Genomic DNA, 12,703 nt, shown 5'->3' on the forward strand with positions numbered 1-12,703 from the left:
AAGAAAATAAAAGCATAGGCGTAACAAAGCCCTATTTCCCAGAAATTGCTAGTGAAATACTGCAGTTTTAGAGATAAAATGCAGGGAGAAACTGGGCCCATGAGATCAGCTAGCCAATCATAATAAAGCAGTCCCAGGGGCAAGTGATGAAAGCCTGATATGGGGTGGAGAGGAGCAGACAGACGTGGAACCAGATTATTCCTGAGCGTGTCTAAGAATAAGACACACACTGCAACATCATTTGATTACTAATTTAATATCAAAGGAGTTGGGGCAATGTTGAAATGTCTAGCAGTGTTACCACTGCGATAAAGGATACAGAATGAAAAACAAATTTAAGGCTCAACGTATTGAGCTGGGTGTTCAGCACATTGAGTCCCCAAGACCCATGTGTCCTGGTCATGTTCGGCTGACAAATGGGAATGTAGAAGCTAGGCCAGAGACACTGGTGTAAGAGATACCAGCCTCCCTGTGGGGCTGAGACCCTGACATATAAAGACTTTGCAGAAGTGTGTACACAATAAAGCCCTTAGGAACAACAGATGTTTTTCTTAAGTCTGTGGTGGAAACCATGCACTTCTCTAAAAGCATACAAGTGTGCGCAAAGTAACACATACGGTTTTAGAGGTGTCAGGAATATATTGCTAGCCCGGGGCTGAGAGGTCTGATTTAGAGGGCTGGTGAAGGAGAAGGTGGGCAGTAAACAGTACTAAGGAGTTGCCCAGAAGGTGGGGGGAACTGGAAAGAGCCATGCTTGGAGAGAATGTCACAGAGAAGGACGTGGTACTGATGTCGGGTGCAGAGGGGGTCCCCAACATGGAGGCGTGGCCATGGGAAGAGTGTCAAGGTCAAGAAAGGAATGGGCGAAAAAAGAACATTGTAAACAATTAGCATAGATGGTTCCTTCAGGATACTGGCAGTGAAAGGAAGGAACCAAGGCCAATAGCTTGACAGGAGAGGGTTTTTAGGCTTGAGAGGTGTCTTATTAGTATGCAGAGAGGAATTAACCATGGAAAGGGCAGAGTGACAAAATGACTGGACTGAATTGGCGGGGCTGTACCGGGTGAGCAGTCAGGAGCGAATGGGGCCAAGAGCCACCAGTTAAAGAGATGGTCCATCTTCAGAAACCAAGGAGAGAAGTCAGGATGGGTGGGAGTGACTCTCTTTCTAGGTAGAAAGAGAGGATGTTCACGCTGGCCTCTGTTGGGAATCGGGGCATGTGACCCCCTTCAGTTACCAGGGTAGCCTCGGTCTGGGGCACCTGATGTATGTGCTGGGGGTGTCTGTAGGTGAACCCATGAGAAAGAGTCTTTAGGATAGCTTTCCAGATTTCAGTAGCAGAGGATAGCTCCTCTTCTTAGGTGATAAATGCTACGTGTCGGGAGGCCCTTTCAGCTCAATTCATGAAAACATTCTTTGAAGCACCTACCCTGTAGTCGTTGTAGTTGTTGTTCAGTCACTAAATTGTGTCCAACTCTCTGCGAAGAGATTTTCTGCCTTCAAGGAACTCATCGTCATCAGGTACTTTGGTATCTCGTGGTGAGCTGCTTATCATGTCTGCAACCTTATCCTCTTTGAATTAAACAACTGTGGCCAGCTTTTCCTCGCCAGCTAATTTCCTTCTCACTGATAGTGGATAAGAACTAAAAGTCTAATTCTGAAAGAAGTTCCTTTTCAAACTTCCTCTTTTTTTTAAAGAGAATCTTTTATTACTCCAGTAATCAGTACTCCACGGATACACAAGCATGTTATCATCGCTGTGTGTGTGTCTTTATTATCACAAGCATGCTATCGCTGAAATACAAATGTAGGATGGAAGGTAACAGTCTTCTCTCCCCCGACACTCCCTTCCTGAGGTCCTAAGTGACCTCCTGGTCACTCCCAGGTATGCACACACTCATTTGTACAGTTGTGGATAGCACTATCTTCATTGAAAAACAAGTTTTGAAATGTTTTCTTTGTAAGTGCGTGGAGGTTTGCCTTATGGCTGCATAAGTATTTCATAAGGTGGATGGGCCATAATACCTAATTTTGAATGTTTAGGTTGTTTCTTGGTTTTCTCCTCCATTTTGACAGTTATAAATATGTACCACGTGCAAGAATTTCTGTAGGCCATATTACCTGACGATGGAGCTTGCTGGGTCAGAATAGGTGTGTGTGATCAGTGTGGCCAGGTCGTCCTCCAGAAAGGCCTCGTGTGCCTGTCTCCCCCACACTGGCAACAGCAGTGGAACCTTCTCAGATTTTAACTGAGCAGAAGGTTGAGCTAACAGGTGGTGGTTGCCTGAACTTATATCTGCTGCAGTAGAAGCTTTGAAGCAATGTGTGCAAACTGGAAGCGCTCAGAGTTTCAGTAACCTTTAAGTGTTACAAAGTTACATGTTTAAAACAAAGTGCTTAAAATTCACCATTTATCTGTGGATTCATTTCTCTACTCTCCTTGTATCCCCTTTAATGCAGACTAGGAAGGGGTGATTCCTTTATTTTCCGTCAGTTTACCTCTTCTCTGTGCCTTTATGGATGTCTTCCATTCTCTCCCTCCGTTTCCTCACAAAATGATTTTAACTCCAAGAAGGAGCATTATTTTTAATTAAATATCAGCGCATGTGTGCTTTAGAGCCTCAAAGAAGTAAATCATTCAGCTCTCCTGGAGCATCTAATAAATACCTTAGTATTTCCCCCTGGAGTTTATGCCCCCTCCTCTTTCTTCTAATACAGCTGTACTGATCATGTAGGTTCTTGACCTTGTGTCCACTCCATCCTGTGCTGAGTACTTCTCTCACTTTCCACCTTCTATAGCCCATGTATCTGTCTTGGCAGTCCCCGCAGTCATCTCATGAAAAAAGCTTTTTTTTCCTCCTGAAATTCTTGACCATCAATTACAAAGTAGCCAGAGGCCCGCCGACTTAACGCCTGGACAGGGGTGGAGCGGGACTGGGAGGGCCAGCCGTCCTGGGCGAGTGTGAGAAGGACAGGCACCGGGGCTCCTGCTATTTCTTCTTTGTCCACAGTAGGCAGTCTGCAGGGGTCTGGCCATGTCTCCCATCGTCTCTGACTGAATTCACACTTGGGTAGCAGGCTCAGGGACTGCTGGTTCGCAGCCGCATTCCGCAGGCTGACTTTGAAGGGAGGAGAGTGGGACCTGCTTTACCGCAGAAGCCTCTGCCCTTGGCCCCCGCGTCTGATCCTCTGCCACGGCTCCTTCCAAGCTCAGGTCTCTCCAGGGAGCCGAGACAGGACAAGTCTCTACAAGCGCACGGCCGGGTACCTGGAGAGGAGACCAGAGCTGCTCTGCCCTGTCATGGAGGAGCTGGGTCATCCTGAGAAGGGTAGTAATTTCCCGCAGTTTACTTGAAAAGTCTTTTTCTTCCCAAATTAGCGTTCTCTGTGTACCACCTCGTCTCAGTGGCTCCATGGTTACTCAGAATTCCTGCTGCCTTCAAAATCTCAGCGTTTATAGCCCTGAAAAGAAAGACCAAAAATGAGATGAACGGCCAAAGGCATTTGCTGAGGCTGACATGAGTCACACGTATGCTGGAGTCGGTTTACACTTTACTTTTGAATTCTGGTTTTAAAAAAAAAGAAAAGGCGAAATCAAACGTTCATTTCACTCAGTTTGTCATGTGGAAGCTTGTCATTTAGAATACTTAATGGACACATTTCCTGAACAAAATTTATAAATCAAGCATAGTCTGACACACGCCTGGAAACCAGGAATTCTTAAATTGGAATCCTGGTTTTAGACTTGAATCCTTCTGTGGCCTGGGGCAAGTCATAGAATATCTTACCTCCCTTTTTGCCATCTGTATGTCTCAGGGATGTTGAAAGGATTAATTAGTTAGTCTGTTAAGAACTTTGAAGATGAAAAGTACTTTAAAAGTGCTTCTTAATAGCATTATTGCTTAGAAAAGAGTTGCCACTTTTATGCTAACCACTTATGTCTCAAATTATATAAGGAAGGTATATTTAGTACTAACTAGTAGTCGTAAACTAGAGGTAGAGCTTTCAAAGCTGTGAACATCAAACACTGGCTTTCAGAATTTCAAAGGAGCATCACTTTGTCTCGTGGAGCTGTGTTCTCGTTAATTAGTCCCGAAGATCGTATTTCAGGAAAAAGACCATTTCATACAATGTACCACCACCACCACTCTCTTTAAAATTCAGGCAAGCATTTAAATTGAAAAAGGGTGCATTCAGTTTTAAGTTGGTGCAAGGAGTATTGGAAAGGGAAGTGTTTTTACTTTTTTTTTTTTTTTTTTTTTTTGAGGAAGGAACTGAATAGAAGAGACAACCTTATTCTTTTTGGTTCCGTCTTCTCTCCTCTCCCAGTTTCATCCCAGTGATGTGAGGGTATTGCTTTAACCTTTTCTAGAGGGCTTCCCAAATCCACCTGCCAGAGGAGATGCAGGTTCGACCCCTGGGTCAGGAAAATTCCCTGGAGGAGGAAATGGCAACCTACTCCAATATTTTTTTCTTTTTAATTGAAAAATAATTGCTTTACAGTATTGTGTTGGTTTCTGCCATACATCAACATGAATCATAACCACTCCAGTATTTTTAACCTGGAGAATCCCATGGACAGAGGAACCTGGCAGGCTCCAGTCCATGGGGTCGCAAAGAGTTGGACATGAATGAGCACTCACACATGCAGAAGGGCCAGAGCTAACATTAAAACTTACTGAAAATATCTGTCTTTAGACTTAGTTCTGTTTTTTCTCTCTAAAGCAAGTTAACACTGATGTGCTTTTATAATAAAGCATTATTATAAGAACATGTAATGAAGTGTTATATAACTGGTACTAAATTCAAATTCAGAATCAACATCTTGATTGTTATAGATGTAGTGAGTTGCCAGGCGCAGCAAACCATAACAAGGACAAAGATTATAGAAAGAGACTTTAGAAACATGACAAGAAATGAAATTTGAATTGGGGGTTAATTGTGTCAGAAAGTAAGTCAAGTAAGAAGTTGAAAGGAGAGGTAGCCCTGAATCAGGCTAAGTCAGAACTTATCCCCATTCTTTTGTTATCTCCATGTCATCAGATGATCTCATGTGTCAAGTTGCTTGTGCTGTGGGTAATGAGTGTGGTCGACAAGCTAAGACCGAGTGAAGGAAAAGTTAGAGTTCTCAGCACTTCTGTGTGGCTTGACCCGGAAGGCTTTGTTTGTGTTCACTACTGTGTAGAAGGTGAATGAGTTGCTGAGATGCTCACATACCTAACTAGTGCCTGGATTTAATATAAAATGCTTTAGCAGCTTAAGTGCCTCTGACCGTTACCGTAAATTACATGCTTCAGAAATATGGCTCCTTTGCATTTTGGCTTCAGAAATGTGATTTAGTAACATAAATAGCAAGCATTGAAATATATGGAACCACTACTTAAAACACTTAATTAGTGGGTATTCAGGACAGCCATTGTTTCTACTGTATATTTGCTGAGTCTGGGTAATGACGGTTTGAGTGTCTGCAATTCTGTCCATTGATTGTGTTAAAACAAATGCCATTTTCTGTCTGTACCACATGTGTAAAAGGTCATTCTTCATGTGATCGATTCTAATTAAAGCTTGTTTCTAATGGGAAATCAAAACATAACCCTAATTAATGTGTCATTCTCTTAAATTTCCTGCAGTAAAACCCTTGAAGACCGGTTGAAACTTGAAGCAAAAAACGGAACATTGAGTGTATCTGACACCACGGTTGGCAGCAAACAACTGACTTTTACATTAAAGAAGGTGAGTTGCTTTCTCGTGTTCTTTTTAATTCACAGAAGGAAGACGAGGCTTCCAGCAGTGTTGTGTGTGTCTGACCTCAGGGCTGCCTTCCAGGCTTCCCCCTGTTGAGGGAGCGTGTGCTGTTTGGGCACTTTTTCCCTGCAGCTGGAGCCCCTCCTGGGTTGTGAGCACACTGCGTGGCAGAGCCTTGGCAGAGCCAGGCGTGTGTCTGGTGTCCCGAGGGAGGCAGGCCCCCAGTGACCCCAGACTCGGTACTACTGGCGAAGTGCCGCAGCATAGTTTCAGGGTCGCTGGGTCACTGAGGTGGGACCTTGTAAAACGGAAGTCCTGACCATCCACGGCTGTGAAAGAATAGTTCAGGCTCACATGGACTTGAAGATGATCAAGAACTGGTGATTTCCAACGCGTTCATGACAGTGCAATCAGCTTGCCCAGGGTAGATAGTTTAAGGAGCCACATTACTCTATCCGCAGTAGGTCCCATTCTAAACTGACTTAACAACAGTCATTTCTAAGCCACCTTTGATGACACCTGGCATACAGTGAAGGAAGAATAAGCTGCTTTAAATATTTGCTATGAACTGATGAGTGAAGAAGCTCCATGGTTTTATTTTTCAAAAAAAATTTTTTTGTTATTTAGTCACTCTCACTTAATATGTATTGTCACAAAGAGGGAAAGAATGACAAAGACTTCACTTCTGATCCTTTTCTTAAATTGAGATATAATACAAGTATCTAAAATCTACCCTTTTAAAAATTCACAGTTCAGAGTTTTTAGTAGTCACCAAATGCTGTGCTCATTATCACCATCTAAATCTGGACCATCCTCGTCACTCCAAAAGGAAACCCCACCTTCTCGTGTCCTAGCCTGTGGGTTTGCCTGTTCTGGACATTGTGTATATATATAGAATCATGCAACGTGTTTTCTTTTGTGACCGGCCTCTCTCACCTTAGCGTGTTTTTAAAGGCTAATCCTTGTTGCAGTGTGTATAAGAGCTTTATTCATTTTCATGACTGAGTAATATTTCATTTTATGGATATACCACAGCTTGTTGTTTAGTTGCTAAGTTGAATCCCACTCTTTTTCGATATTATAGACTGTAGTCCACCAGGTTCCTCTATCCATGGGATTCTCCAGGCAAGAATACTGGAGTGGGTTGCCATTTTCTTCTCCAGGGGATCTTCCTCACCCAGGGATCAAATCTGTGTCTCCTTCATTGACCAGTGGATTCTTTACCACTGAACTATCTAGGAAGCCCATACCACAATTTGCCTTAATCTGATGGTGGACATTAGGGTTGTTTGTTTTTTTAACATTTTGAGGAACGACTAGACTGTTTTCCAAAGTGATGGCACCATTCCCCATTCCCACCAGCAGTCTGTGAGGGTTCTATTTTTTTCCTCATCCTTGCCAGTACTTGTTACTGTCGGTCTTTATTGTAGTCATCCTTGTGGGTGTGAAGTGGTATCTCACTACGGTTTTGATTGACATTTTCCTGATGACTAACAATGGTAGAGCATTTTTTTCATGTGCCTATTGGCCATTCATACATTTCCTTCGGAGAAATGTGTTCACAACCTCCGCTCATTCATCTCTGGTTGTTGACAGTTCTTTCTGATGTCGTCAGAAGGCCTGCCAAATGATAAGGATATTTTTTACTTAGTTACTGTTCATTATCTTATATAGACACAATTAAAAAAAGAGAGCAGAAAAAGAAACAATATTGTTTTTTCTTTGTGATGAGAACTCTAAGGATTTACCCTCTGAACAGCTTTTCCTGTAGTCTTCACACTGTACATCACACCCCTAATACTCCTTTATCTCATGACTGAAGTTTGTACTTTTGATCACCTTTTCCCAATTCCCCCTCTTCCCACTCCCCGATTAGAACTTTTTTATTCTGTGGGTAAGAAGCTTTTCGGTTTAATCTGTCTCCACTTACAGCAAACTTGCATCTTACATTTTTCATTTAAATAAGCCAAAACTGGCTGTGTGTTCAAGCTAACTCATTGTGCCTAGTTTCTTAGAGATTCTCTGTGTACCTGCGAACGTTTCCTAATTTCCTCTGAAGTTCATGATGCTGAGGGGGCGGCAGGCGCAGGCCTCCTGTGGGAAGACCTCACAGTCTCCCAGCTGCCCGGCCCAGGGCTCCCTCTGCCACACGGGGTGAGCTGGGAGGACGCGAGCACACTCCTTCCCCACATTTCCCCAGTTGGAAGGTACTGAGTTCAGTATCAGTTTATGATTTGTTGTAAACTGAAAATAAGATGGCTCTGATTCCCTCCCCCCCCCCCCCCCCCCCCAAAAAGCGTGCTACCCTGATGGCGCAGCGGTAGAGAATCTGCCTGCAACGCAGGAGACATGGGTTTGCTCCCTTGGCCTGGAAGATCCCCTGGAGGAGGAGTTGGCAACCCATTCCAGTATTCTTGCCTGGGAAACTCCTTGGACAGACAAGCCTGGTGGGACAGACAGTCCATGGGGTTGCAAAGAGTTGGACACAGCTTAGTGACTAAACTGCAACACAAAAACGAAACATTTAAGTGAAAATACTTAAAACAGCCTGGCGGTTGAGTCTAGCAGAGGCTTTGAAACTAGTTTGGGGAATGCATCAATTGGCATTTGGCTCATGCCTGTTTCATCCTTTGACTAATAGAATTTCAACTATTAAATCTTAGTTTTATTTAAGAATTTTTATGGAATTATTATTTGTGGGTTTTTTTTTAATACAAATCCTTTTATACTAGGTGTGTGATATATTCAGGTAAAATCTCAAGTTTTCCTAGTATTTTCATATGTACTTTCTAAAATGTTAATCAAATTGAAGGAGAAAAACCTATGCTTTAATATTATTTAAAATTGCTTAGTGGCAAAACTAGGATTAGGTCCCAGATTCTACTTTTAAATACCCTGTAGTTCATTCCCTCAGGGGCCCTGGGCCAGCCAGGTACGGGTGCAGGGGTGGGCTTTGCATTTAGTCTCCCCCGTCCTGAGATAGGGCTGTCGTGGATGTGGGGAAGGAGTCAGGACAGGAACAGGAAGGAGAGTCAGCTGGTTGGCTCTTCACTTGTAACGAATCAGTCACACAGTGGCAGCAGCTTGCAAATACAGCTCTTCTTTAGATCGGGGATAAGGAGTTTTTTTCTGGAAAGGGGCTTCCCAGGTGCCACAGTGGTAAAGTGGTAAAGCCTGCCAATGCAAGGGATGCAAGAGACCCAGGTTTGATTCCTGGGTCAGGAAGATCCCCTGGAGTAGGGAATGGCAACCCACTCCAGTATTTTTGCCTGGAGAATCCCATGGACAGAGAAGCCTGGCGGGCTGCCACCCATGGGTGACAAAAGAGTCAGGCACAACTGAGCACACGCTTGTTTCTGGACAGAGGTTTTTCTGCAGGGATCGCTGCTACCTCTGAGCTCACGCATAGACACCTGCCTTTGTGGGGACTCCACGGCCAGGGCCTCGTAGGGTGTGCTCCAGGAGACAGACGGGGGGGCTCCTGGAAGCTGGCTTTGCCACCACGCCCCCAAGGGAAATCCACTACAGATGTCTGTATTATCAAAGATGCAGAGCAGCTCCTGACGTAAAAAGCCCCAGCACTCCCTGTTTATCTTTACTTAGTACGTCATTTCCCAGAGTTACTTGGACCAGAGGCATTTTTAAAGGAATGCTTCTTAATATGAGAGCTTCCCTGGTGGCTCAGAAGGTAAAGCGTCTGCCTGCAATGCAGGAGACCCAGGTTTGATCCCTGGGTCGGGAAAATCCCCTGGAGAAGGAAATGGCAACCCACTCCGGTATTCTTGCCTGGAGAATCCCATGGGTGGAGGAGCCTGGCAGACTACAGTCCACGGGGTCGCAAAGAGTCAGACACAACAACTTCACTTTTCTTAATGTGAAGAAACAATATTAAATAAGCAGTGTTCAGGGGCTTGCTGACACACCATCTTCTGGTCTGCTAGGGAGCGTACAGTTTCCCTTGGCTTTCTGAGTTCTTCATTCACAAAGGAGCCTCAGCCTGCTCTCTGCCACGTGCTAGCGACACACAGAACAGACAGACGTGGCTGTGGGTGCCGCAGTCCCGTGGATGGAGGGAGATCACGTACAGTCACCTCATCGTAATGTGGGATGCGGAGGCCCAGGGCTGGGAGTGTTGGGCCCAGCCCAGCCAGAGGAGTGAGGGACGGCTGGGTGAGGGGCAGGCAGAGCCCCGAGGGGCTGGCAGGGCTCCAGCCTCTCTGGGGGGTGGGAGTGAGCCTATGTGTGTGAAACACAGCCGTCACGGGTCTGCCAACTGTGGCCTCACACGTAGCTGGAAAGGCACGTAGAGCTGTCAGTCGGGGCCCTGTCTGAGGTTAAATTTTAACCCCAGTCCTAAGAACCGTGGAAAGCGGTTGAAAAGGTCTAGTTAGCAGAAGATTGGCATGCCGTTTCTATTTTTAAATAGTTGCAGGAGGAGGCGAACTGAAGGTGGCTGACGGGTTCCTCACCCCGTCGTAGTGAGAGGTCAGGGCCGGCCTGAGGCAGGAGGGACCTCCGTGCCCTGGGCTGGGTGGGGCCAGGAGAGGGACCTGCAGGGGACACACTTGGGCAGGGTCCCTTTGAGAAGGCTTTGAAAAATGGTACATAGTCAGGAAAAGAGCTCGATTCTCCAGAATCTCAGTCCAAGGGTTTCTTCAGATAGGAAAGAGTCAGCAGTTTTTGGTCTCACAAATCGTGTTCTTTTCTCATGATTCCTTCACCTCCCAACTCTTTCACTTTACAGAAGTGGAATAATCCCAGCAGTAAGTGAACACAGAGACTTGTTCTTCAAGGCGGACATATGAATGAGTACCCCCAGGTGCCTGGAGCTAGCAGGTCACAGGCCGGCTGTGCAGGTGTCCCTAAGGCAGCATTTTGCAACTTTGAAAGTGATTGCCCCACCACTGCTGTCAAAGTTGGACCTTCTGTCAGTTCCACCAGCTAAGATTTTTTTTTGAGCTTCACGGTTAGGGGTTTGTATTCTCCAAACCAGACTCAGTGGAATGGAGCTGTATTCTTAGAACTCCGAAGCTTCTCTTCCCTTCAGTGCAGATTCTGCACTGATGTAGCTCTCTTCTGTGAAACTAGTGACACTGTTTGGAGGTCTGGTTCTCTCACCTGAGTGTTGAGAATGGTGCCTTCAAAGCAGCCATCCCAGAACCCATTTGCCCCTTCCAGCCATGAACTTGGGATTGACTGACATGTCTGCTGAGCCTTTATCAGCATTTAGTGGTAGCTCTCTGCCTTTCAAGGGAGTTTGATTCTCTTTAGAACCAGCTCTGGGGGACTGGATGATTAATCGTGGGTTGGTTATTACACAGTTTTGGGACACAGATGGACTTCTTTTGTCTTTAAGACAACGTGAGTAAACTGATGAATGGCTCTGGCTTGTCAGCGAAGGACAGTTCTGCAAGAGAAGTTGTGGGCATTTGGAAAGCCATCGCATCTTCTTCAGGCTGGCTCTCCCCAGGGGACTCTGTGGCGTGTGGTCTGAGGAACCAGCCTCAGGCTGTGTGGTTCAGTCTGGTGCATCCAGGTCGCTCTCCGGCCCGGGGGATTTAGGGCTTCGGGTCTCACAGTGACCGTGGCGGTTGGCATTGGTCCTGCTGTCCGTGCCAGAACCGGGCTAAGGGTGGTGGTCGGGCCTTTGGCATTCTGATGGCCCCCCAGAAAGGGGTGTTGGCATGTCCTTTCTGTTTCTCTCCCCTCATTTGCTCTTCTCTCTCAGTCGGAGCAGCAGAAGCAGCAGCAGCAGGCTGAGAAACTGCACCGGCAGGAGAGGAAGGCCATGCGCCGCTCAGCAGGACATCTCAGGTCCCGGCCCAGGCGGGGGCGGCCGTTCCACTGAGTCCAGAGCCGGCCCCACGCGTGACCCCGAGGAGCTCAGTGCATCTCCCCTGCTGGATCGTCGTTGATTCGGGCGTGTTAGCCACAGCCAGGGTCGGGCAGCCCTCGAGTCCCGGGGAACCCTTGCATCTGCAGAGAGAAGTCCAGACCGGGCTGTGGTCCCCAGGCCTCTGGTCAGACTCTGGGGCTGGGACTGCTGGCCACGTAGCGCCCTGGGGCACTTCTGTGTCATGTGGCTCCCCAAGAACATTGTTCCTTCCCCTGGTTTTAATCCCACGCGAGAGGTGGGTGTCTTCGAATACTGTGAGATGTGCCCGTGAGCCGAGAGAGTCCTGGGCTGCAGACCAGGGCCTGGGGTCTTCTGGGACCATCTGCCCTGCCCACTGCCGCTCACGACTCCGCTCGGCCCCCCACCCCTGCCCCAAGAGGCCACTCCCGTCTCGCCCAACTATGGGCTTCGGTCACGTTTGTGTTTTTAAGAATGTGCCGGTAAGTGTGTTTATGTGTTGGTCTGGGATTTTTTAAAGCACATTTTTATACCAAGAGAATGTAAATTAAATGGTAATAGCCATCTAAAACAGAAAGTGGGAGCTACTGGATATTCTTTTAACTTGGCACAGGATTAAATACAGATTTTTTTTTTCCCCCAATGTCTTAAGTGCAATTAGAGATATACTGGCTGGAGACAACGTTTATAAAAATAAATGCTTTTGTTTGAACAGCTTCTTGGAGAGACACCCATTCCTTGAGTTAATTTGAAAAATTACTTTGGTTTCTTTGTATGCGAATGTGTGAAGAGTCTCTGAGATAGTGACTCTTGGGGTTGTAAATGATAGAATCTAAGCTGAGATGTCACAAGCAGAAAGGCAAAAGCATTAATGAACACAGCCAGGCTGGAGAGTGACCAACTCAGGCCCCCGGGATCCAGGTCTCCGCACTCAGGCTGGCCTCCTTTCTTGTCTCCCTCCTGTTGGGACCTTTCTTCCGTCTCCTCAGTCTCCCCTCCTGTCTTCCTGCAGCCCTGCAGACTGGGAACAGCACAGGTCAGGCTGTGACCTCTGTGGTCTGAGAGGGAGAGGATGTTTCCAGGAAAAAAGAGAGAGTGTGTGAG

The 12,703-nt window shown here is 46.3% G+C and overlaps 1 protein-coding gene across 1 annotated transcript in view; it reads left to right on the forward strand.

Moving 5' to 3' along the window:
- NOL10 (nucleolar protein 10) overlaps positions 1–12,316 on the forward strand; it is an 86,192-nt gene extending 73,876 nt beyond the window's left edge. The window contains exons 20-21 of the mRNA XM_070451706.1: positions 5,631–5,733; positions 11,474–12,316. Of these exons, the coding sequence (XP_070307807.1) occupies positions 5,631–5,733; positions 11,474–11,593 (223 nt within the window). The 3' untranslated portion in view covers positions 11,594–12,316. The remainder of the gene's footprint in view (positions 1–5,630; positions 5,734–11,473) is intronic.
- The last annotated feature ends 387 nt before the right edge of the window (positions 12,317–12,703 follow it).

The sequence above is a fragment of the Odocoileus virginianus genome, chromosome 2 (assembly GCF_023699985.2).
Source record: "Odocoileus virginianus isolate 20LAN1187 ecotype Illinois chromosome 2, Ovbor_1.2, whole genome shotgun sequence".
Lineage (NCBI taxonomy): Eukaryota > Metazoa > Chordata > Mammalia > Artiodactyla > Cervidae > Odocoileus > Odocoileus virginianus.